Genomic DNA, 26,257 nt, shown 5'->3' with positions numbered 1-26,257 from the left:
TTGTTTTATGTGTAAATAAATAAGAAATGCTTTGGTTTTTCCCAGAGTTCCCCTCTGGTAAAGTCAAGAGGAAAACGTGTTATAAATGGGCCCTAGTTTTTATTTGTTGGATTTGGGCCTCTCCGCAATCCCTTTTTGGCAGATACATGGAGTAGGTTGAATTCCAAGTGGACTTTCAATTAAACTGCGTTTCTATATTTCCTTAAGAAAAGTGCTCCTAGGGAAAAGGGGGAAGAATCTTCAGTGCCAAAGACACTGGTCAGTACCTTTTGACCACATCTTCAGGAGATAAAGGCAAAGATCCATCCAAACATAAGTCAAGGAACTCAACTGTAAGAAAAGCAACTAACTGAAAGGGCTCTGTTATGGACCATTGGCCTGACTGCCAAGGAAAATGTGAGTTTGGTCCTTCCCAGGCAAAATGTGCAACTCTTTACTGTTCTCAGTTCTCAGAATTGCAGGATGTTGTCCCAGTGGGGTGTGATTTGAGCACACCCAGACATTTGGCCATGATTTTTAAGTGTTCAGGGCATTTAGTCTGTGTTGTTTCTCTTTTCTTGGAGCCATGGGAAAGGTCTCGTGGGTGAGACAGACTGGATATGCAACACTGTGTCACAGTGCCATATGCATCCTCTTCACTCAAGACCACACCGGGATGGGAGGGACAGGGTCCACCTGGGAAACTCAGGGTTCCGCCCATGGCCTGGTGCACAGTAGGTTTTCACAAAGTATTTGACCAAATGGAAAGCAGTTGCCTGACAAGGATGCTTTCCTTATAGCTTTCTGTTGATATCAGTGTAGGAGAAATGTTGGGGAAACACTCATTGGCCTTCCTCTGCCTTTCTGACTCGAGACGATTCCTGCTTAAAAGTCACTAAAGTTGGAAAGGAGGTAAAGGCTGGGAGAAGAGTCCCTTTTTAGTTTTACTCTATCTTAGCTGTCTCTACTTGGGAGTGACTGGCATCTGGGCACACTTTAAGGTTTGGGAGTTTGTTAAGCATTCATTAGCTTGAACAAATCTCTTTCTCTGGCCTGGAAGCCAGGATTGAGCCAGATCACAGTGTACAGCGGAATTGCCTCCTTGGGCTCTGTGTGTCTGGTGGTGAGAGGCGAGGTGAAGTTGAGGAGATGCGGCCTGCTCTGTAGGAGGAGGAGACCCGAGACCGTGTTTTGGCCTAGAGTCTGCTCGCCTTCACCAACATAACCCAACTGGTGAATATTTGATTTGCATGGGACATCAGCAGCTCCACGTGTATGTTACGCTCAACATGATACTCCACGTGGTCTCGGTAGGTTTCTTAGGTTAGTTGCAGTACAGCTGAGGATTTCAGAAGTGGTGGTACCAGTACATGTATAACTTCCATGTCACCACCATGTTGAGAGTATTACTATTATTATCATTAAAAATTGAAAAGCCAAGATGAGCTCTGGTGCCACGTGCTGTGAACAGATGTGCCTGCATATAGGTCAGGCTTCATGTGTCCTCTCTGTAGGAGGGCCACTCTGCTGGGGTCTGGAAGTGGGTGACGGTTCCTGAGCTATACACCTGAATTCATCACTCCCACTCCTGGCATCTGCACTCTAGACAAAAGGCCCACCCATCTTATTAGAAGACACAATGTCATCCAAAAAGTTGGCAGCCTTCAGAAGAATGCACTGGGCCTGCAGTGCACACTGGGGGGGGTGTTATGATGGAATCTGGCAAGCTCTACATGTAAAGCTCAGTTGTGTTTAAAAAGAAGCTCTATGGCTGCTCCTGTTCTGCGCCTACTGTTTTTTGGAAAAAATTGAACAGTCACTCTTCCAATTTTGATCAACAAGTATTTATTGAGATGCCCCTGATAGCAGGTTTTCTGTGAGGTACCTTGCATCAGTGCCATCATTTAATGCCCTCAGCGGTCTTGGGGGGTGCAGGTCATGATGCTCACTTGAGAGATGACAAATCCAGGGCTAACAGAAGTAAAATGACTTTCCCCACGTCTTACTGTTGTCAAGGGGTAGAGCTTGGATTTGCACTCAGGTCACTGTCTTCCTTAAACTCTCAGGAATTCTTTTTCCTTCTTACTTCAAATCATTTCCTGGCTCAGCTCAACCAAAAAGCATAAATCCGTCAAGGGCTCCAGAGTTACAAGTCCCTTGGGGATGGGCCATTTAACCAGCGTTAGTGGTGACCTTCAGAGTTTCCCAAGTTCCTCCCCAGTTCATCGCATGCAGAGAGCTTGAGTATCAAGACCTTACTGATGGTATAGGAAGCTTCCCTCTTCTCCACTAACTTGGGAAGGCACAAGGCAGGAAGAGAAAGTGCTCGGAGAGAGGGAATTCAGTTCAGCCAGGCATTTGAGCCCAACTCACAGATTTGTACTGAGCACCTACTGTGCAACTAGCACTGTGAGGATACAGAGGCTGGGTACGGCAGTGCTTGCTCTTTAGGCAGAAGGAAGGTACAAAAGAATCAGAGAGTTTGGATTTAAACCTATGAACAGCAGTGAGGCGCCGCGGACTTCCGAGATATGACAACTCCCAAGGTATGCTTTTATTTGTCCCTACGAGGCTACTGTGGGGGTCAGAAGTGGAACGCGGGGTCTAGCTGGGAAGAACGTGGGGCGCTGGGTGTTGGAAAGCCTGACTATACTATACCGAGGTATTAAAGATGGGACGGTTTCTGCATCTTTGCCTAGCACCTCCCATACATGTGAAATCCCACAGTTTAATGGAAAGGATATAAACCATCTGCAGCAACATATTTGTTTAAAAAGGCGACATCAGCATCTGCCTGATATTTTCCCAGTGGTTCTATTGATTGTTCATCTTCTATTCTTCTTGTGGTTTGTTACTAGTGTATTTGTAGTGGATCTGCCAAGCAAAGCACCGAGAGGAAAAAGCGTTTGTAAATTATTAGTTTAGAAAGATGAAAATCCGTACCAGACTTAAAGTTCCCTATAGCTTGAGGCCACTGACATGCACAATCAAGTACATATAATTTTGAAAGGCCTTTTACACCTTGAGGGCCTAGGGAGGTTGGGAATCTTCCATCCCTGTCCACCTTTTCACGGAATGCTTAAATTTATTAGGCACCTACTGTATGCCAGACACTGCGTCTCCTCACAGCAACCCTGTTTGACAGGCGAGGTAACTAGGGCTCAGAGAAGTTATGTAACTTGCCCAAAATCAGCGTTGAGACAGAGTAGAGCCAGTATTGGCAGCTCTGTCTCCTGGCTCCCGGTCCAGGACTTTTATCACTGAACATGCTACTTTCCTCTCAGGTCTATTTTGTACTCCTAGAGTGTGCACGATATGATATGAAGCCCTGGAAAGGGATGAGATTCTCTGATTTGCCCATGACTGTCTGTCGCCACTTAAACAAAACCCAGGGCTTTGATGAGTGGGAGCGCCATGTTGAGAGAAGTGGGGACTGATCGGGCAGTGCCAGCCCAGGAAGGTTGCCCCAATCAGCTACGAGATAGCATGAAGTCATCCAGTCTCCTCAGAGGATGAGGAAGGGCTACAGGGTGAGTCAGATGAAGACAGGAGCAAAGACACACTTGTCTTCTCAACTTCTCAACTTCTCAAAAGACACACTTTTGCCCCAGATAGAAGCATTAACAACAATGAGGCTATCAAATTTCTTGGTGCGTATAGATCCTGGTCACTTCTGTGGTGGACCCATCTCTCCTAAGAAGCTGATGGGCTGATAGGAGAGTTCAAGGTTGATAAATGGGCCCAAACCGAACTAACAGTGGCAGGTCACTGGAGGGTAGGCCCAAATCCCAGACTTGATCCTGTCATCCCTCTCATCTCAGTTGCTCTCCTAGTTTGTGAATCTATAATTTGGAGTTGGCCTAATCTCTCCAGCACACTCTTGTCCAAAGTACTTCTAGAAGCAGCCTGGGAGTGGGAAATGGTTAGCCAGAGCCCTACTCCTACCTCGACAGAGGGCCGGGGCAGAGGAACACCTCATCTGTAGAAATGGTCTGGGTACATACACAGTGGAAATAGGAAGTTGGGTTGAGTGTGGCTGAATAAAGTAGTCCCTGATGCCTGGACCTGGGTTCCTGGCTGTGGAGGAATCAAATTTAGGGAAATTTTGTCAGAAAATGAAGAGCCAAAGACACTGAACTGCCTCAAAAAGAAAACACAAGTATTTGAACTTTGTTATTTCAAAAACACCTGAAGTGCTAGCTGTCATCTTTTATCAGTAATGAAGCTGTAAGGAGTGACGACTTGATTTATATCTGAAAATCTAGAATCTGCATTTTAAAATACTTCCTGGAAAACAGGAAAACATTTTGTTTTGGGGGCACCTGGCTTGCCCAGTATGTAGAGCGTGCGAGTCTTAATCTCAGGGTTGTGAGTTTGAGCCCCACATGGGTTTAGAGATGATTTAGATGAATAAACTTTGAAAAAAAATTTCATATCTTTAGTTTTAACTATGACCTGTAACTCGTTCTTTATTTTCTCATTCGAGCAGAATTTGCAAGAATGTTCATTTTTATTTTTTTAAAAAGATTGTATTTATTTATTTGACAGAGAGCGAGCACAAGCAGGGGGAAGCTGCAGAGGGAGAGGGAGAAGCAGGCTCCCCATTGAGCAGGGAGCCTGATGCGGGGTTCGATCCCAGGACCCTGGGATCATGATCCTGGGATCATGACCTGAGCTGAAGGCAGACGTTTAGCCAACTGAGCCACCCAGGCACCCCAAGAATGTGTTTTTTAAAGATTTATTTATTCCAGAGAAGGAGAGAGAGCAAGCGTCGGGGGGAGGAGCAGAGGGAGAAGGAGAGAGAGATTCAAGCGGACTCCGCACTGAGCGTGGAGCCTAACACGGGGCTCGATCTCACAACCCCGAGATCACAACCTGAGCCAAAACCAAGAGTCGGATGACCAACCGACTGCGCCACCCAGGCGCCCCTGCAAGAATGTTTTTAAAGTTTTTCATGCTAAGTACAGATAACTGTACATATTCAAACTCAGTCAATCTAGACACAAATCAGTCAGACTGACTTTCTAAAAAAGAAAGTTGAATCCAATGAAACAGCTCTTTGGTCTTGTGTCCATAGCGTTAGATTGCCAGCTTGCCTTTTTTTTCTACCCCCACGGGTTTTGGAATCTTGTAGCCCGGCTTCATTTATTGGTTCCTAAACAAAGTTTAAATACACCCAAACTCAGCCTTGCATAATTCTCCCCTACTCCTCCTCAGAGACCGAGACAGATTTCATTATCCTTTTTCTTTCTCCCTGTTCCCAACCATTTCCCTCTCTTTGGTCCACCAACTGGGACGTGTGCAGTATCTCTTAATTCCCTCTACAGTCCGTGAAGGCAGTGATATTGTGCCCATTTTGCAGATTAGCAAACACAAGCTCGGATCTAAAGGACTCTGGTCACGTAGCTGGCAGGTCCGATGGAGGTGGGAGAAAGAGGGTTAGGAACCTGGGACACTCAGTCGCTCACACTGCCTTTTCGAGATCCTAACATTCGCATGGTGGCTCTGACTGAGGCACGGGCATGGGCGAATTTATTCTTGGGAAAATCGAGACCAGAACCTGCTACCTCTGCGGGGATCTGAACCAGGCTCTCTCCTCACTTGAATGCTGCTTAGAAAGGTTCTCGTGACTCCTGTGCCTGTTCAATTTCCCACAAATAGACCAAGATGCCCTGAAGTTTTTCAGGCACGATTTTCATTCTTTTTGAGTTCTCTTAAAGTTGAAACAGAAAGCCGCTGTGTGGGTGCGTGTGTATATTTTAGAGCTCTGTGCTTTATGGACTGTGGCTCGAAAACCTCCCAGGCTAAGGTCTTACAAGCTTCAGTATTTGATGCCATATGAGTCCTGTCATCAAATATAAACCGAATTCCCTAATGGGAAATGTACGTGTTCTGGAACACTGCCAAAAATAGTCCAAAGAAGACACTTGAACTAGGCTTCCCCAAATATCTGTGATGACAAATGATCAGGTGTTCAATTAAAACCACAGAACTGATTTTTAATTCCTATTGAAATCATTGCAAGGGCTCCAAGTTCTAGCCCTCGTCCACTTTACATGCCTTCCCCCTAATTAGCATAAAGAAATTAATGTCTTACAAGCTTCAATATTTGATGCCATATGAGTCCTGCGGATATTTCAAGGGAGAAGAAATATAAATAGAATGAAATTCTTAAGCAAGATTACTGATATGACAGAACTAAAGAGCTTGGGAGTGTGTGAAAGTAGTTCTTTTCTTCCCTTTAATAAGTCCATTACTTGCACTTGGGCATATTTTAAGGTCCTTTTCATGCTGAATCTAGAGTTGAGCATGCTTTGCATTTCAAGCTTTGTCTATGAATCAGTAGAAGCCAAAGTTATTTCTGCTTTAAAATCACAGGAGCCAGGAACAGCTAATCTCTTTTCATTCTGAGTTCCTTACATTATTTTACTGGACAAAGTTTGTGTTGGCTACAAAACAGGCCATTCATAACATCTATGAGAAGGAATTTAGGTAAGAATGGAGAGAGATTGTAGGATGTAGAAAGACTCCCTCTCCTGAGGCCATTAAGAAATTCCAAATTGGCAGAGTTTTGAATAGTGACATGGCATTAGCCTTGCTAATTTCAGTAATTCAAGCTGATAGCCTCTGTTTACCAAGCTACCAGATAAAACCTTCCCATAACCACAGTACCCGGACTGGACGGGCTTCTCACCCAAGGTGAGTGGGTATTTTAGAATAGGCGATGGGGGGTGGGGAGGTGAAGGGCGATCGTGGCTAGCCCAGTAGTGCCTCTCAGTGAAAAACTCTTTGGAAAGTAGTGTATGTCTTTACTTCCTCAGTCAGACCCGTCCGACGTTGTCAAAGTAAATTCTCGTATCTTTCTTTAAGCGGGAATGAGGGTACGAGACACAGGATTTGTCACTTTCTTATCTCATGGCATCTGACCTCTTTGACTATCTCTGCCTGGCTCCTAATTGTGTTCATTTCAATTATCGGGACTGGCAAAGTAACCCATCCGAGTTTGTCTGTCTGTTTTTAAGTGGGAATACATTCACTCAGCAGTTCATAAAATGTGCAAATAAACTGACAGATAGTTAATGGCAAAAACCCCAGGGGAAAAGGAACTCCGTTTTAAAGGAGTCTACATTTAAAAGACATTCTCCTAAATCTCTCTTGATGAACCGGCATCTCACATCATGCTGGAAAAATGTACAGAGGGAAATCTTCAGAGCCTCGCAAGCTGAGAAAGTAGAAAGATTGCTGAGTGCTCGAAAGGGTTTAGGGTTTCAGGGAAGAGCAGCTGCACCCCACCGCGCCCCTGCTCAGATACACCGAACACCGGCCAGGCGGGCGGTGGCAGTTGCCCCAGCGCTGCGCTGTGACCCCGAACCCGCAGGTAAGGGGGCAGGGCTGGGGACCCACACCTTCTGCACGGCAGGCCCCCGGGGGACTGACTTGGATTTCCTGTCAGTCACTGAGTAGGACCAAAGCACAGGATCCTTCCCTGAACACTTCGGGTCACCAAAAAATAAAGATGAGAGACAGGCAGACAGACAGATGGAGCGTGGGAGGGTTGACATAAAAAGGGGGTTTGGGGGCCATGTGAAGGTTTACTTGGGTTCCTGAGCAACGATTCTTCTGAGAAGGGTCTAATCGTCCTGGTTTTCTCGAACAACAAAAATACCATGCTTGCGGAGCCCGGGAAGGTTTGTAAGTCATATTAAGCCTCTTAATGCACTTGAAAAGTAGTAGGACTCTGGTAGTGGTTAACAGGGTTCTCTGCTTAGAGGCCCAGCAGTAAAGGGCTGTGGATCCGGCTTCCCCGGATTCCCCTTCTCACAACCCTCAACGGGCTCCCCCCTCGCTCAGAGTTGCCCCCACGCTTGGTTCGTGCCTGTCTTGGGGTGCTCCTCTCTCCTCCCATTCCAACCTGGATCCAACTTTTCTTGGTACAACCATCCTCCTGACAGCACGGAGAGCTTCGCGAGGGCAGGCTCGGTGTCTTCTCCTGTCTCCCCTGGCCTGCCGGCGCCCAGGACATCAATAAATGTTCTAGCACTTGCCAAGTGTTTCATTAATTCATGACATTGGCCCCACCAGGCTCAACCCAGACCCTCCCATCCTCCATGGCGGCCATCTCCACCACCCATCTGCTTCCAGGCCTTACTAGTGAGAACACAGTTAAACCAAACTGTTGTAGAAGGACTCGGGTAGTAGTAACAAAGACGAGGACCCAGAATCGGATCCATTTCAAAGTTATTTCAACGCTATTTCCCCCCCAAAGTGACCCTGGAAATGGCAAGGGTTTGAAGAGTTCTCACGGAAGGAAGCGATAGAGGAAAGAGAGCAAAGTGGGGTGAAGGGAGGAGGCAGAGGGAGACTGGCCGGTGAGGAACGCTGCTGGAGTCTGTGGTCCAGGCCCCGCACCCTCTGAGTGCTTGCTGCCTGTCCGCCTGTCCACCCGCCTGCCCACCTGGCGGCTGGGGCGTGAGAAAGGTGAAACCAACAAAAACCAAGCTGAAAAGGAGGCCTCCTAAACTTGGTCTTAGGCTTAATGAAAAGGAGAAAGATTTGGGGATTAATTTACCTTGTTAGTCGAAAGGGGCCTTTGGATTTCTCTTCTGGGCGACCTACACTGTAATCTGTCCCTATGGCCCTCTGTTACTACATCTTCCATTTGGGAGGAAATCACAGCGGCTGGAGAAGCTCGATTGACGATTGACTTCCTCTCATCTCTCAGCAGAGAAATGAAACAGACAACAGAATTTCTGCAGGACACGGGGAGACCTGATTGGGACAAATGGATTGAAGAAAACAATCTCTATTTAAGGAGAACGCACCTTTAATTGTGCTAATCCCTTTAGCAAATTGCTTTCTCTAGTGACATTGCATACCTAATTACAGTTTGCTCATTTTGATTTTCCCTTTACGTGGTTGCTTTGTTGCTTAGGCAGTTGTGGGCTGGCCAGGTGAGCAATGAACTTATTACCGGCCTTAAAAATTCTCGGCCCACCTGGATCTCAGGTTAGAAATGTCACCACTCTTGGAAGTGAATCACATGTCACCAGACAATTATCTTTCCTTTAGCACTTCGTCAAAAGGCCTATTTTCTACCCCTTAATGCTTAGGATTCCCTTCTCTGAGAAGTTTTCTCAACATCCACCTAAAATCGGAAAATAAAAATGAAAAACATCAGCAAGATGGGTATAACCAAGGACCGTAGGGAACTTCATGTACGAGGATGTGCTCCACAATCCAGTCTCTGTAGTTTAGCATAATACTGGTTTTAAAGATGAACACACGCTCTTGCCAACTCACATTCAGCAGTGAGTCACTGAACTTCCAGTTTGTCGTTATGGCCCTCGTGCCCAGCCAGATTTGGAATGGCATAGTTTGTTTTAAATGAATCGGTTTTTTTTTTAATAGCTGTTGCATTCGGGTGATAACATTCTAAGATGATTTTTCCCCGAAGATTTCCTAATACCATCCTATGTCTTGATAGTCTCTACATCATCTTTTTAAGAAAAAAAGAATACATTAATCTCCTTTCTCTCAAATCTTCTCCAGCCAACCTTTCCCACCTTCTGTCCTACTGTCCTGCAAGCCAGCTCCCAGGCAGCCTCCGTTCCTGCATGCCAGCTTTATCCTAGCAATAGACCTCCTAGAAATACGCCATGCATCCGAAAGTGCGTGTCTGGAGGATGTTCACTGCAGTGTTGTTTGGGCTTGGAAGGAAGAGGCGCAAAAGGAATGCCTCTCAGTGGGGAAAGAGCTAATGGTGATATTCATACTATGGAATTTCTTGCAGTGATTAAAAGAATGGGGCCGTTCTATGTGTATTAATATACAAAGATTTCGGAGAGATTGTAGCATATGCATATGCATAGAAAGTACCAGTATTTCTTTATTTACCAGTCATTACCCCCGTGGAGTTGTGGGGGGGGAGTGGAGAGGGGGGGCTTTCTTTGTTGCTCTGTATACTCAGGTGTTGTTTGAACCTTTAGCTTCAAGAATGCATTCATGTGTTGAGTAGTTTAAAAATTAACAAAATAAAAGGACCCTATCAACTGTGTGGAGGATAGTTTGCATGAGGACAAAACAGGGAGGCTGCTAGTCCAGGTAAGAGATAATGAGAGCATAATCTAAGCAATCCCAATGCAGTGGAAAGGAGAGGCATTCACAAAAATAGTAAGGACACAGAATTTACCCGATGCGTTCATTAATTAGACCCGCAGCGTGAAAAAGTAGGAGCTATTAGGGAGTCCTGCAAGTTTCAGGCTTGGGCAACTGGGTGGCCGTTAAGAGGCAAGCACCAAACCAGACAGGGAAGGGGCAGGAGAGGGGGCACTTAAGGGACTAGAAATGCCGCATTGTTTGTGGCTTGTTGGGTCTGAGTCGCCCGAGAGCCGTCCAGGTGGAAATGGCCCGGGAGCAGTTAGATCCCCAGGGGGACGTCTGAGAAAGAGAGAGATTTGGGAATCCTCCTCAGTGAGAGCTAAAACCAGGGGCACTCAAGAGAACATTCAGGAAGACTTATAAAGTGGGAAGAGTGGAGGGTCGAGGAAGAGATTAGAGAACACCCAGCTTTAAGAAAAACAGCTTGAGGGATTCCCAGAGGAATCTGATGGTCTGGAGAGGTAAAGGAGCGACTGAAGGGAGCAGCGACCGGAACTAAAGGGAGGCCAAGCTTCAAAACAGAGTGACCAGCAGTACTGTATGCTGCAGGAGAGCTCAAAGGAAAAAGCAAAAAGACTCCATTGAAGGTTCAACTGTACATTGGCATGAGGGATCTTATTGGGTATTGGACTAATGAAAATGCCCAGAAATTGAATTATGATGACAGGGCATTGACCCCTTTACCGCTAAATTCACTGAAAATCATTGAGTTGTACACTGGAAATGTACTTGAAATGGGTGAATGGTATGATATTTAAATCATACCTCAATAAAGTTGTTGAAAGGGATGCCCTGGTGGCTCAGATCTCCAGGTCCTAGGATCGAACCCCAGGTAGGGCTCCCAGCTCGTCAGGGAGACTGCTTCTGCCTCTCCCCCTGCTCATGTTCTCTCTCTGTATCTCTCTGTCTCAAATAAATAAATAAAATGTTTTTTTTTAAATATTAAAGACAGGTGCACCTGGATGACCCAGATGGTTAAGGGTCTGCCTTCAGCTCATGTCTTGATGTCCGGATCCTGGAATCAAGCCCCATGTCCGGCTCCCAGCTCAGCAGGGAGTCTGCTTTTCCCTCTCCCTCTGCCTCTCCCCCTGCTTGTGCTCTGTCTCTCTCAAGTGTATAAATAAAAATCTTTAAAAAAAATAAGTAAATAAATAAATATAAATAAAAAATAAAGTTGTTGAAAAAGTAAAAATGTGGGGGGGAAAAATGCATGGGAATTTAGTGTGGGGCAGGCTGTGACTCCAAGGGGAACTTTCCAGTCTAATCTCTTCTTCCGAACTGTCTGGGAAAGCCCCCATAAGCTAAAATGACAGGAATCACGCAAGAAACTGCTGATGCCACATCCTGATTCTCTCCCAACTTCTTGCAGTATCAGAAACCACTTTGCATTTGATTTGCTTTTCACCAAGCAATGAATATTACCACCCTATTCCTTGTTTTCCTTGGGATAATTGCAGAGGAGCTATTGTGTTTATTTCCATTATTTTTTTAGCATATGTTTCCTGAAGAAGTTTAGGGTGCCAGGCTCTAAGGCCCCAATTTCCATCTTTTGTTGTTGCTGTTGATTGCATTTTGATGTGTTTAAACATGGCTTCTTTACTGGCCATGCAAGATCTGTTCACTCTGATGTGCCCTCATTCATTTTCCTTTTTTTTTTTTTTTAAGTCTTGATTTTACTTCCAATATAGTTAACATCCAGGGTAATACGGGTGTACAACAGGGCGATTCGACACTTCCACACTTACTCAGGGCTCATCATGGCAGGTGCCCTCCTTAATCCTCCTCCCCTGTTCCACCCATGTTCACCTTCCATGCCTCTATTATGCTCACACCTTGTTCTTCTCAGATGCTTTCCTTCTTCATTTCACTTGGCCAATAATGAGATGCATTTGTCTTGGTTGATGGGCACATTTGATGTATCCCGTAGATAAATAAAGCCAATACCCCAAATTCTTGCCCCCTTCTTCGTTATAAGGAACCGGGGCTGCCCTTGGCTCTACTTCATTAAAGTACTCATTTCTTGCTAGGTGCATCTTCTTTTTATTTTGGTTTAATATCTTCCTGCTGCTTTCTCTACTCCTGCGTAGTGATCTGGCTGCCACCCTTCGTAGTAGAATTTTCCCTTTTCCTTCTTACATCTGCATAGCTGCGGGTTTGAGCCACTTGGCATCTTTTTACCTTTCCTGGCCGCCCTCTGGACTTGCCTACATTGTTCTAAGGCCCACGGAGCTATTTGTATGAGGATCATCCAGCTTTTTCTCCTCCGTTGCCTTCCCCTTGGGTCCTTCCAACTTAGGTCCTAACCATGTTCCCAAAATGAATTTTCTCCATTTGCCTCTTCTCTTCTTCCTGTGGATCCTGAGTGAACCATCATGTGGCTGCGTTGAGCAAGATGTCTACCCCCTGCGAATTACTACGAATTGTTTAATATTGGTAGGGAGAAGATTCCGCGTAAACAGTTGCTGGGTTCGTTGCCCCATCTTCTGTGTAGGCAGTGTCCTCTACGGACCATCCCATACTGTATCTGTACATTCCAGTTTACCTGAGAAATGTTTACATTATTTCTGAGGCTTAGCCCCTACCTTCGTAAGCTGGACAGACCATGTGGTTCTCTCTTCCCACTTTAGGCAGGTCTGGAGTTACTCCCTTAAAATGATGTCTTGGTTGATAACTCCTTGGCAAACTTAAAGCCCTCCTCTCTAAGCCCACCGTGGTCTCCAAAAGACACCATCCCTTTCTTTGAGAGAGGCTCCAAAGCAGTCTCTTTAGATTCTCGGCACACAGTATCTGTGTCAAAGGGAGGAATGCAAAGGTCACTTGAACCCGGGCCCTTCACCCTTCACCCCTGCCACGAGACCTTTAAAGACCAGAATGAAATCCTGGAATCTCAGGGCTGGAAGGATCATCAGATGCTATTTACCTTCACCCTCATCCTATTTAGACCCCTTTACCGATATTGCCACTGATGGCTGTCCACACTCTTCGGGACCACCTCCAGAGATAGAGCTCACTGTTTAGGGGCAACCTATGCAGTTTTCAGATTGCACAAATTATTACAATGTTCTTTATTTGCGTCCAAATCATTTTCCCCTTAAGAGAAAGACAAGGTCATGAAATAGTGACTACACTGATATGGCGGGCGCCCAACCGGCTCAGTCGGTGGAGCGTGTGATTCTTGATCTTGGGGCCGTGGGTTCGAGCCCCACACTGGGTATAGAGATGACTTAAAATAAAAATAAAATGGCATGGCAATGGACTGAGAAGAATCTGAGATGGAGAGAGAAGGGACATTACAGAGGGGGCATGGGCAGGTGCAGGGGTGGGGGTGGGGGTGGGATACTAGAACCACTTCTAAAACAAATAGAACCCTGGTGAGAGGTTTCAATTCGAAGTGGGAAGGAACAGAAAAGCATCTTTAAGATTCAAAATCCACCAGAGGATTCCAGCCTTGCCCCTTGCCTGAGGATATGGAGAACATCACAGTGGAGACCAGAGAGAATGCTTAGTAGAGCACAGACTAGACAGAAGAGGAGAGAATAATAATTGGACACAGGAAATGAGTTTAAAGAGCAACGGGAAGAAAAAAAGGAGTGAAGAGAAGTGGAAAAGGGGGAAAATGAAAACACAGAACTTTTAGGTGAAAGCAGTGTCTTTTGCTGGCAGCCATCCTTCAGAGCTCTGCAAGGGGAGAGGGCGCCGGCCTGCATCGGTGTGGGGACGGAGGGCTCATTGTCTTGTCCTATCACAGCCAAACAAGGGACTTCGCGAACAAAGCTGTATTTTGATGTCACACACCAGGCGCTGATATTTCAATCACCAGCAGTGCCCCCCCACCATGAGGTAAAGGGCAGGGTGTGGCCCAGGGACGGGTAGGTGGCAAGGCAGAGGCCAGGGTCAAAGGTATGGGAACCCTATGGTGAAGTTTCCGAGTAAGAAAGAAATCAATGGAACCGGCTCACCAGAAAACCTGTTTCCTGCCCAGCACGGCCCGCGGAATGCCGGCTTGTGTCAGCTGCTTACATAGCAAGGCATCAAGTTCCAGGCAGCCAAAGGGAATGAGAAAATAATCTGTGTAGATCCCATGCACCCCGAGCGCAGGGAACCGATGCTGGGGTAACGAGAACTGGCTGTTGTCAGCAGGGCTTCGGAATCTACAGGTCGGGGTCGGGGCCCTGCCATTTGCTGCCTGGGCGGCCCCACCGCCCGCCCTGCCTTTGTTTTGTCTTCACCACAGCTCCGCGGGACTCTTTGCCCTAAGGAAATCATCAGGTCAGGAGGAGAGACTCTTTGGGAAGGGTGTCTGCGTAGGGAGTGGCCCTGCACCTGCCTACGCTCTCCCGAGACTGAGGATAATGTGTTTGTTCAGTCAGCCAGTCAAGAAGCAGGTCTGTAGGGGCGCCTGGGTGGCACAGCGGTTAAGCGTCTGCCTTCGGCTCAGGGCGTGATCCCGGCATTATGGGCTCGAGCCCCACATCAGGCTCCTCCGCTATGAGCCTGCTTCTTCCTCTCCCACTCCCCCTGCTTGTGTTCCCTCTCTCACTGGCTGTCTCTATCTCTGTCGAATAAATAAATAAAATCTTTAAAAAAAAAAAAAGAAGAAGAAGCATGTCTGTAAGCGCCTGTGCTAGCCAGGTTCTGGGCGGCGGCCACGGGGATGAGGAAGACTCGTTTCTTACTGTGATGGGGCTCGTAGTCCAGCTGAGGACAGGAACGTAGAAATAACTCTCCTATGAGACAGATGGAGATGAATGCTATGCTAGAAGAACAATCCAATGAAAAGCCAGAGAGGGAAGGAAGGGATTAATTTTGGCTGGGGCGAGATGGGAAGGCTTCCTGGAAGAGGCATCATGTAAGACCATCCCAGGCTGCGGGAACAGCATGGAGAAAGGCATGGGAACTTCCAAGAATTTGCCTTTTCCAGCAAATGATGAATGCAATGGTATGATTCCAGTATATTGTACTTGGAGAATTAGGTGGGCAGTCGAAACTAGAAAGCAAGACAAGATGAGGAGAAGCTCATGAGTGCTAAGGAAATAGGACTTGATCCCATATCCAGTAGGGAGCCATCAAAGGATTTTGAGAAAGAGACAGATATGATTTAGGAAGAGAACGTTGTCTTGTTCCTGCTGTCACAGACTAGAAGAGTCCTGCCTCCTGGACCGTGGTGGGCCATTGGAGAGCAGTGGGTCTCTTATTCAGCTGGGACGCTGAGGACCACAGGGGGGTTGGGAGGTGAGAGGGGTGAAGAAAAGCGAGAAATGGCCGAGAGTGCCTGGGTGAATGTGAGAAGGGCTACTTACTGACAACCCCGACTCGAAGATGGGAAGGTAGGAAGATGGAGCCAGTATGACAATGTGTTCTTCCAAGTAAACCGAGGGGAAAGTAATCACAATTCCCCAAATCCCACTGATGATGATGGAGGCATTTCACAATTGGAGAGTTTTTAAGGAAGAAATTCAGATGGAACAACTTAAGGAGCTTTTTTTTTTTTTTCATCTTTCATTTATGAGGACACCTGCCTGCTGTTGATTTCTGGCCTGCAATGTTCTCACAGCCGGGCTGAGTGTTTTCAGGGACTCGAGCCATTTGGACCCACTGGCTAGTGTACTAATAATTTTCTCTGCTGTTGACTATGGCCAGGACATTGCAAACATTTTAATTCTCGGGTATGTGTTTTGTAAGATCCACCATGGCTTATTAAAAATGGAAGATTAGCACACATTGTGTTTTCCCATCCAAGTATATATAAAACCTTGCCCCAAATGCCATCATGGTGCTTTTCATTGAGGGTCTTGGAGCCTGGGCTCCGAGGGACTACAAGGCCCCTCCCCCACTCTCCTGACACCTCACCAGCAATTGGATTTGGCTACAATAAGTGACATTTTGTGTTTTCCTTCTGTATCCTCAAAGCCCACTGACACATACCTCTGTAGCGGCGTCATGCCTGAAATTTATATTATAAGCAGAGCTCCGCGAATCTAAACCATTCAGTTTGTTAAAGAAATGAAGACAGAGTGTATCCGTTCATTGATTTTTTTTAAATATGGTTTCAGCTTAGCATCATTTGTGTGAATCACAAAAATAAATGTAAGTTCCCGAGCTTGGGTAAAAATTAATATAGCTAGCCTCCGATTAAAACCCTTGCCGTAAAGTGCCCTCTTCGGCCATTCCCCACTGAGGAGTTGCATCTGCAATTCTAGGCTAGTGTCTAAGTAGCCATTCGTTTTAATTCTTTTGGACAACTTGACTTTCAAAGCGCCGGACGGAGAGCCGTGTGGGGGTGGATGCTTCGGTATGGGGTACTTTCTCACAGCCCTCTGCAAAGGGAAATACCAGCATAGCAGTGCACTCCCTTTAGGAGCTGGGACTTGCCCCAGATGCCATTATCGTTTGGTTTCTATAGGTTTTTTTTTAATCGTGGGAAAATATATATAACATAAACCCCGCCATTTACACCATTAAGTGGACAATTCGGTAACATCAATTACATTCAACATGTTACGGCACCATGACCACTATTTCCAAAATTCGCCCATTCTGCCCCTTTCCTATAATGGAGTCATATTCTGTGTGGTAGGTTGTGCGTGGCGTCTTTCACTGAGCATCATGTTTTCAAGCTTTAGCCATGCTGTGGCATGTATCGTCCTGTGTCCCCTTCTGTGGCCCGATAATAGTGCATCGTGTCAATGTACCGCGTCGTGCTTACCCGCGCGTGCACTGATGAACACTGCCTTGCTTCCGCCCTTTGGCCGTTGCGAGTCGTTGGCTATGAACATCGGTATACAAGTCTCAGAGGGTCTAGTGGAGGTTGTCAGTGCATCAAGGATCACAGGAATACAGCATTTCCAAAGGCTGTCTCGAGCCGGCTTTCTGGACGCACCTTCTCGCGCGGCTTGGTTGTACAGACTAGTGAAGTATTGGGACGCGGTCTCCAGGGCACAGTGAGGGTGACAGTGCTTCGTTTCGCTTACTCTCAAGCTTCTCCAAAGGCTGATCAGGACTCCATGAACCCATATCAGCTCCCACTGCCCCCTCCACCCAACACTGTCTGTTTCTTCACCCGAGTGCCCTACTGAACTTCTCCCAACGGTCTATCACTATCTAGTTGACACTCTCGGGCCACTTCTCGGTTCCTTACGTTGCTCGACCTCTCCATAAGCACTGGACCCTGCTAGTCCTCCCCGCTCTACAATGTTCTCTTCCCTTGCCTTCTCTAAGCCTATTCTCTTCAAAAATCCTCCCCCCTGGCGCTTGCCAAACAGTGTCTCTGTCCCGCGGGGTGAGGTATTTCTCCTGTGGGCAGGGAAGGCTGTGATGAGGCGTGATTGCCCTGGAGCTGTCCGGCAGCCTGGGTGAGAAGGATCTGTAGACACGAGAGGAGTCGGGACACTCCTGCGGAAGGTGGTGATAATTCTGGGGCCGGTGGAGGAGGGCCGGTGCCCACACCACCAACTCATGCTGCCGGGGTTTCTAGGACACAGTTGTTCTGTTTCTGGGAATATGACTTGACTCATGATGTACCTAAAAAAGTAGAGTAGTGGCCCACGTTATAATAAGATTCTATAGTAAAATGCTTTACTTTCCAAAGGGATTAAGTGATATTTTTGCTTGTTTCTTTCTTAATGCCTAAATGCAGTAGTGAAGCATTAGCCGCAGTCAAATCCCCTGGAAACCATTTTGTTTTTAAGTTTTCTTTTTTTTTTTTTAAAGATTTTATTTATTTATTTGACAGAGAGAGAGAGACAGCCAGCGAGAGAGGGAACACAGCAGGGGAGTGGGAGAGGAAGAAGCAGGCCCCCAGTGGAGGAGCCCAATGTGGGGCTCGATCCCAGAATGCCGGGATCATGCCCTGAGCTGAAGGCAGACAATGACTGAGCCACCCAGGTGCCCCAAGTTTTCTTTTTTTAAGATTTATTTATTTCAGAGAGAGAGCACAGTGGGGGAAGGGGTGGGGCAGAGGGCGAGGGAGAAGCAGACGCCCTGCTGAGCAGGGAGCCCCACATGGGGCTCAATCCCAGGACCCCAGGCTCACAACCCAAGCTGAAGTCAGACGTTTAACCGACTGGGCCACCCAGGCACCCTGCCACTTTTGTCAGAGCCCCAGGTAAGGGCAGTTACTGTGGTGCTCTCCTCTCGACAAGGCCGTTGTCATAGAAAAGCCTAGCTTAAGTCATTAATGAGGAACATGTGAGTCAGAATGTCCAGTGTTGAGTAGCGTACAAAGCCCAGATGACCCAAGTATCCTACCAGTGCTTTTAAGAGCTTCCTACCCGAGGACCCCGTACGTCAGTGAGGCTTCTGAGGGTCTGGGACATAGCCTGAAGGTCCTCGTGAACATGAGCTGCTGTATGAAGTCTTAAACGAGCCTGCAAAGAGCACATTTCTCCTCCATCATACAGCCTTGCATATTTTGTATAAAATGGGGTGCGCTCTCCCGTATGTTGAGGAAGAAGCATACCCCGGTTTTCTGCACCCACGGCCCCCTGCAGTGTGAGCTGAAGAGGCACATACCCCGGCCTGAACCACACAGGCCTCTAAGAGGAGAGGCCGTGCCCATACTACTGGGGAAACCGCTGCGGTTGTTCACCAGCCCAGAGGAGGCTTTCAGGCTGGAATTGGCTGTAGGAAATGAAGTGGGCATCTCATTGTCCAGCCGTCTTCTGGGAGAGGCCGGCGGGTTCTTCCCAGAATTTACAGGCTGCAAAATCGGCAGCTCCCTTGTTTGTCAAGAAAGCACGTTGTGAAATGGGCCCGTTCTGAAAGGAGTCCCACTAGAGCAATTAAAACCCAGAGGCCCCGAGGGTGCCAGCTTCCTCCCGTCTGATCTATGAAGAAGAAAATCTAGACTCCCAGAGATGCCAGGGTCATTAGCAAAGTCATTCTCTTCTGCTTTCAAGTCCAAGGAGTCATTTCACACCTGAAAGTTCACAAAGGAGCAGGGGTTGAAGTGGCAGGCGGAGGGTGGTGTGGACGGAGGGTGGTGTGGACGGGGTGGGCACAGAACCCGAGATCTGTGTGGGACTCCGGCGTGAATGGCAGCGCCCGAGGGCGTCTGTGGGACCGGGCAACAGAGTGAGCAGTGGCGCAAGGCACACGATTCCTCCAGAGATTTCCCGCTTTCAGCCTCTGGGGTCTGCCAAGCAACGCACTGAAGGTTTCACATATTTCGTGTTTCACAGATTTCCTATGTCTTGGGAGCCAACTGTGCCCAGCAAACGCGGACCGCAGGGCCAGCAGTATTGCTCTGTTTCTATATTCAGGCCGGATCGGAGCCATCTGCCGGCACAGGCGTAGCAGGGAAGAAACCCCCGTGCTTGGCTCAAGAGCAACATTCTCTCCCCTGCTACCAGCTCTCCTTTCAGGCTAGCCTGCGAGGTCTGCCTGCTGGTGCGGGCGAGGCCCCCCCTGGCCACGCACCACCTTCCTGATGCCCCCCCCCATAGGAGGGCCTGCATCTGCATCCCTATTATGCACCCAAGACCCCAGCAGCTTTGGAAGGGCCCTCGGGCTCGTCTCGCTGGCTGGCAGACCCTCCCTGGCTGCCTGTGTCCGCCCTCTTGATGTGCCCTGGGTCCGGCAACTTCTCCCCCAAACTCCGTGTGCATGGGCCTTGGGGCAAGTTATTCTGCCAGGATTTCAAGAAAAGCCAAACAGTCCCGCACCGATTTATTTAATGCCAGCGTCTCTTATCTGAGATTAGATCAGCTCAAGAAGACAGAGGAGTCAGAATTCGGTAGCTGATGAACAGTCCAAGAGAAGCAGTTGATTGCCGCCCTTGTTTCTAGGGGGTCCTGCAGGGGACGGCCCCTGGGCTGCTGTGAGTGGAGGGAAGACTGCAGCCGGCAGCACACTGTGTCCCTCCCTGGGCCCCAAGAGCCTGGGAATCTGAAAGAACTCACACTGGAAGGACACGCAGAGTTCTTCTGGCCCAATGCCCTGATTGGAGCAGATGGAATGACGGAAGTCCAGAGTAGAGGGAAATGACTTGCCCAAGGTGAAATAGTCAGACAGTGGCTGAACCGGGCCTGGAGCCCAAGGGCTCCAGACTCTGAGGATGGGACAGCCTTCCCTGGGAGCTCACCTAGGCCACTCTGGATAACTAAGGCTGGAGGGTTCCCCACACAGTGCTTTGCCCAACTCAGAAAAGCTTTTCTTTTTTTAAATTTTTTTCAAAGATTTTATTTATTTATTGAGAGAGAGAGTGCTAGAGAGAGAGAGAGCACACACAGAGGGAGAGGGCGAAGCAGACTCCCGGCTGAGCAGGGAGCCTGACGCGGGGCTCGATCTCAGGACCCTGGGACCATGACCTGAGCTGAAGGCAGACGCTTAACCGAGGGATCCACCAAGTCACCCCTCAGGAAAACTTTTCAACACAAAGTGCAGACCTTGATGACTGATGATTACTTTAAAGGGATTATCTAGGAGCAGCTGGCTGGCTTAGCTGGTGGGATGTGCAGCTCTTGATCTCTAGGCTGTGAGTTTGAGCCCCACGTCGGGTGTAGAGCTTACTTAAAAAAAAAAAAAGACTTTTTTTTGCCTCTGTGCATCCAAAAGAGCAAGAGATTCGGCCAGGGTTCTTGTTCTTGCCATGTCTGCTCGAACGGGTACGATCTGATCCAGAAATATGGCCTCGATATGTGCCATCAGTGTGTCCGTTGGTGTGTCCATCGGTACTCGAAGGAAATGGCCTTCATTAGGTTGGATTACATGCACTTCCATGATATCCTTTCAAGATACCTACCTTCATGCCAACTCATTGTACATAAGATAAAAATACCTCCGTGATGAGTGTTCCAATGTGAAAATCTCCTTGCTGGCCCGAATGGTTCTCACTGACAATCAACAAACAATTTATGTGCATTTTACAGTATGTACCTAATACAGCAAAGATATGTTCTGGAAAGTCACTGATAAACACAAAAATATGAATGACTTCAAAGAGAATGGTTTAAGATGATTCCCATAATAGATTTGGTTTGTAGCAAAATGAAAAAGTTTTGATTTGGTGTAGATTTAGCTCCTTTGTAGGTTTTTTTTTTAAATTATATTTACTACTGGCTGATCCCTAGATACTGTTCCCACAGGCTTCTTGTTTTTTTTCTAAGACAAGATGTCTGACAAGTCTCTCCCACTTAGGGCTGTCCTCCAAACTGTTAACAAAGATCTTTCTAAAAAACACCAGTCAGGTTGTGTGAGTTTCTTACTTAAAAACCTTCAGTGGCTCCCTATTGCCCACAGAGTAAAGTCTTAGCATTTCCAATCCACCATGATTTGGCCCTTATTTGTCCTTCCTGCTTTACCTCTCATCACCCACCATGCAACACACACCCTAGGTTCCCTCCCATCATAGAGGCTGCTTGTTTCTACTGAGCATGCGCTGCCTACACCCTCTGAGACTGATGGTTTTGCTCAAGCTGAGCCCCCTGCCTGAAATGAACAAGCATCTCCTTCTATTCTGCCGTGGTCCCACCCATCCTTCATGGTGTCGATCATATCCCAGTTGTTTCTCTTCTCAGATTCTTCTGTTTGCAATTTTTTTCTCCCTGCGGTGTTTTGCTTGTGCCTTTATCTGAGCCCTTACTACCTTCTGCCAAGTGTCTAGTTGGTTTCTCTGTTGGTCTGTTTTCCTTGTCAGAGTGTGGGATTCCTGAAGGCAGGCATTAAGTCTTTCTCCAGCCTTCTAGATCAACGCTTGGGACATTGTAGGCTACCATTAAGTTTGTTGAATTAAAATGGGTTGTATTTTCCCTGTCCAGGAATATAGCCACATTTATCTTTGACCAAAACCCTATTTCCTCTGTCTCCCATAATGTTTCATTGTCATGCTAAGCTGTCCCCTTTGTCTCTAATCTCCATGATGGTGGCCTACTGCTGATTTCTTCAGGGAAATGGAAGGGACATAATTTCCATTTTCAGTCCCCAAACCCAGAGCTCTTTTCAGAATTTCACAAAGCTTAATAAGGCTACTCAGTCAAGTATGTGATCACTTTTACGTGGAAACATTGACTTTTCTCATGCTCTTGAGTTCTCTTTGGCAATATATATTTTACAAATCAAGGTGGCTTTTTTTTTCAAGGAAAAAATCCATTACTACTTAATCACTACAGTTTATGATATACAAAATTGTTCAAGAGATGGTATAGCTTCATGTGAGGCCCAGAGTTGGACCTGCGTTCGAACAGCCCCTCTGTCACCAGTTGTGTAAATATGGGCCAAAAAAGGAATCTGATTTGGAGCTTCCTTGTCAGTAAAATGGGAATTATAATGCCTACCTGGCAACATTGTTGAGAAGGTTGAATTAAATGAGATAATGTATATAAATAGCTTAGCACAGTGCCTGGCCCACAATGAGGACTCGGGAACTGGTTGTCATTTTTATAATTCCAAAACATTGGGCCCAAGAGATAGAAATAACAAACGATGTCTTTGGTGGCAAAGGAGATTCGAAACTTCTGGGCTTAGCAGTTACTGCTCTAGTACACGAAGCAGTCCAGTGTTCGCGGATTATTTGAAGAGCAAGATAAATAGCACAGGGGCTGAGTGGTAACATGAATAGATGTTGTTGCATCCTGACGTTGGGCAAGGGGAATATCCGGAAAAGGAATCCGAAGGCAAGGCTAAGAGTTCGCTCGTTCAGGTCAACCCTAAAAATACTCCTCTGCATTTAAGTTGAGAAGTTGCCTTGCAACTCAAGGCTGGGCTTTCAACAGCTAGAGCCATATGTGTTCTCAACTTTGGTGAAATCCGATCGTGACCTGAGCCTGTGCTGACCCCGGCCTTCGCTTGTGCGCTGCGAATAGTTCACCTTCCCAAGAAAGAGGTCTGACTTCCGAATAGAGCGCAGCTCTTTGTCCTCCTCTTCTTTTTCTTTTCTTTGTGTGTATTTATCTTATGGGAAGAGGGAATCCAGACTAGAGTTGGCCGAGTCACTTTTCCCTGGGTAAGAGGGTTCTCTGGAAAATTTGATTTGAATTCTTCTTGGCACTCCGGGAGAACTTTCTCAGCTTTAGAGAAGCTAAATGTAGTCAGACTCATATGTATTAAAAGGTAGGACATGATTTCTTTGTACAGCAACGGAAACTAATTGTAGTTAACCACAAAATAGAAGCATTGTATTTAATATGACAAAGGAATCAATAACATATATATTCAGATTAAGAGGAAAAACCTTAATACCCATCAGATACAAAGGCAAAGGATATGAACTGTCATGATTAAGAAATGTAATTAGTCAACTAAAACTGAGAAAAAGGTGATCTGTATAGTAATCAAATATGTGCAATTTAAGAAACCTTGATATATCACCTTATGCTGGATACGATATCTTTTTCCAGTTGAGGCCCAGTACATTTGGTTCCCTCGTCATTGCTGGGGAAGTGGAAACTATGGTAGCCCTTTTGGAAAAGGAGCGTTGTGTGATCCCCCTGGCTTTGATCACCTTGACCTTGCTGCCTGCTGTAACCATTGCCAGCCTTGGAGCAGCCCTGGTCCCGGGCCCTGCCCTGCGTGTGTCCTGGGCCAGCTGAGTCCTCACACTTTCTTCCTGTGACTTACTGAGTGTTTCATCCCTTGTAAGAGGAGCCCTTCCTTCCCCTTCCTTCCTCCCCTCTGTAGAATCCCAGTCATTCCTCTGTGCCTGTTGCCCTGTATCTCAGTGTCCCTGAGGGATCCTTCCGGCTCCACTGGCCGCAGGACAGTTGGCTGGTGAGGGCACTCACATCACACCGCCTTCCCAAGCTATTGAAATAGAAACATTGGCGACTGAGTCTAGAAAAGGCAAGGGAGTCGATCCGAGTTCTAAATCTGGAAAAACAAAGCTGAAGGAAGCTGACCTCTGGGCCAGGGCTGGCCATCTTGCATTTCCTGACAAACCACCATCTATTCAGACTTGCCTTCGGAGAGACGTTCGTGTTAGGCCAGTGCCAACACCCCAATTTCTTTTCAGAACCATGAACATATGTCATAAGTGGTGGGTGGTCAAAGAAGGAAAACCCTTACCCATCGGCCTCTTCTTGGTCTTTGCTTCGTAGCAGTTTAAATGCTATGCATTAGATCGATTTTGCTCTGTGCGTGTGTGTTTAAGCGGGGGGTGGTGTGAAAAGACGACATAAATCAAAGAAGAAGTATTTGGGAAAAATAACACAACTTTCAACGGCAAACTATCCTATCCTGACTCTAATTCAAGCGAGGTTTCCAGGAGAAAGTCTGCGCAGCGCAGGGCCCGGGAGAGGCACACTGGGGGTCCACAACATCCCTTGCCCACGGACACACAGCCACACAAAGGCACACACAGAGTGTGTGTCCCAATACCAGTGAGATCTGAGGAAAGGGAGCTTCAAACACAGCCTTGCCTCGGGGGACATGGCGCAGAGCTTCCCACCTGCCCCCTAGGGTGTGGGTGGGGGGAGCCTAAGGGCCAAGGGGAGTAGCCAGCCTCTGCCAGTTGGTGCGACCTTGGGAAGGAGCCCCTTGGGCCATCTCCTTCCTCTGGCTTGGGGGGGTCCACCCCCCCACACACACACAGCCCTGGCTCCTCCTCAGCCGGTGGCCTTCCTTTCCACGGAAGCCGGGGCACCCCGGCAGTCCAGACCAACGCTTGAGCCGTGACTGGCAGACACCCAGTGCCGGGGAGTCACCCCAATTTCAAATGCTTCTTTTCTTTCGGCAGAGCTGGCTTATGATCTGGATGTGGATGACGTGCCTGGAAGCAAGCAGCCCGTGAACCAGAAGGACAACGAGATAGCTGCCTCCCATAACCTGGGGAACGGCCACTCCCCGCTGAAGGTTCTTACCAGCTTGGCCATCTCTGTGGCGGGCTTCTTCCTGCTGGTGCACTGACTTCCCAGTGCGTGGCGGCCGTGCTGCCCGGCGGCACCCTGTGGCCTCCCTCTCTAAAGGGAGCCACCTTCTTATTTTTCTCTATTTTTTTATCTTGTATACCTCCTCCAGCCGTTATTTAGAAGACCAGCCATGTGTTGTGTTTTCGAAAATCAATGGCGTCTTTGAGGAAGGTAAATATTAGTGGTAGTGTAGATGGTCTTTTTGCAAAGAAAAAAACTCAAGTTGTGCCAAAGTATTTTCCTATGTTTTGTTGCTAGAACATGGTTACCATGTCTCTCTTTCTTTCTCTCTTTCTCTCTTTCCCTTTGCATGGATTTCTTTGGAAAAAAAAATAAATGTTCAAATAAATGTGCATTGGGTCTTTTTTTGTAAGCCCTCGTTTATGATGACCACACAGTGCTTTTCCTCCCCCTTGCCTAGCTTTCTGTTCAGTGTGGGGAAAAATCCCATCAGGCATCAATGAGGTCCTTCAACCCTACCCCCCTGCCAACCTGTTGGTGGGGTATCAGTCCTGGCCCCGAGCCCCAGTCAAAGCCCCCCCCAAGACCCTGCCAGTGCATAATTTCCCGTGGAAATCTTGAGTTAGACCATTCTTGCCAATGAACAAAAGGTATCCCAAAAATCTTACCTGTCTGTCTTTACAAATTTCTCTTTGCTGAAAACACTTCACCCAAAGAGAAACCATCCATGTGGGTCATGTGCAATCACGTGATTACCATCCTTCCTTCCCCCAACCCAGAGATGTGGGCCAGAAAGAGTAATTGTGCAAAGAACTAACTCCCAAGCTTCTCTGCTACTGTCTTGGGCTTGTCGTCTGTCACCCTTCTCCAGGGACATGCCCATGGCAGGGCCAGCAGTCGCCCTGGGTCAGGCCACAAAGGTGGGCATCGGGAAAGCCATGATTTCTAGGAAGTGACCACATTCACTCTTGGCTACGGGTGAGTTTATCCAACACTTGTTTCCTCGGCAACAAGGTTTTGTGTACCTGTTGCATGTCAGGTACTGTACCAGACGCTGGAGGCAGGAGAAATCCAAACAGATTTGATCCCCATTCTCCCAGAGCGGACAGTCTGGCACCAACACGCCATACCAGCTCTTTGTCGACTGTCAGCTGGTGTTCCCACAGAAATCTGGGTCTTACAGATGCAACATCACAAACCATCATGGCGCCAGTGCTGATACCTGGACGTGCTGCTGCCAAAGAGCTTCAGGAATAACCAACTTGCTGCTGTTACAATGCCTAGCATATGGCTCCTTGGCCAGGTCAGGTCAACAGAAA

General features: G+C 47.4%; 1 protein-coding gene across 1 annotated transcript in view; it reads left to right on the top strand.

Moving 5' to 3' along the window:
- GPC3 (glypican 3) overlaps window positions 1–25,330 on the top strand; it is a 404,167-nt gene extending 378,837 nt beyond the window's left edge. The window contains exon 8 of the mRNA XM_002918749.4: window positions 24,806–25,330. Coding sequence (XP_002918795.1) covers window positions 24,806–24,975 — 170 coding nt within the window. The 3' untranslated portion in view covers window positions 24,976–25,330. The remainder of the gene's footprint in view (window positions 1–24,805) is intronic.
- The last annotated feature ends 927 nt before the right edge of the window (window positions 25,331–26,257 follow it).

Source organism: Ailuropoda melanoleuca, chromosome X (assembly GCF_002007445.2).
Source record: "Ailuropoda melanoleuca isolate Jingjing chromosome X, ASM200744v2, whole genome shotgun sequence".
Lineage (NCBI taxonomy): Eukaryota > Metazoa > Chordata > Mammalia > Carnivora > Ursidae > Ailuropoda > Ailuropoda melanoleuca.
The sequence above is the reverse complement of the archived record's forward strand: the minus strand, read 5'-3'. Positions and strand labels throughout refer to the sequence as shown.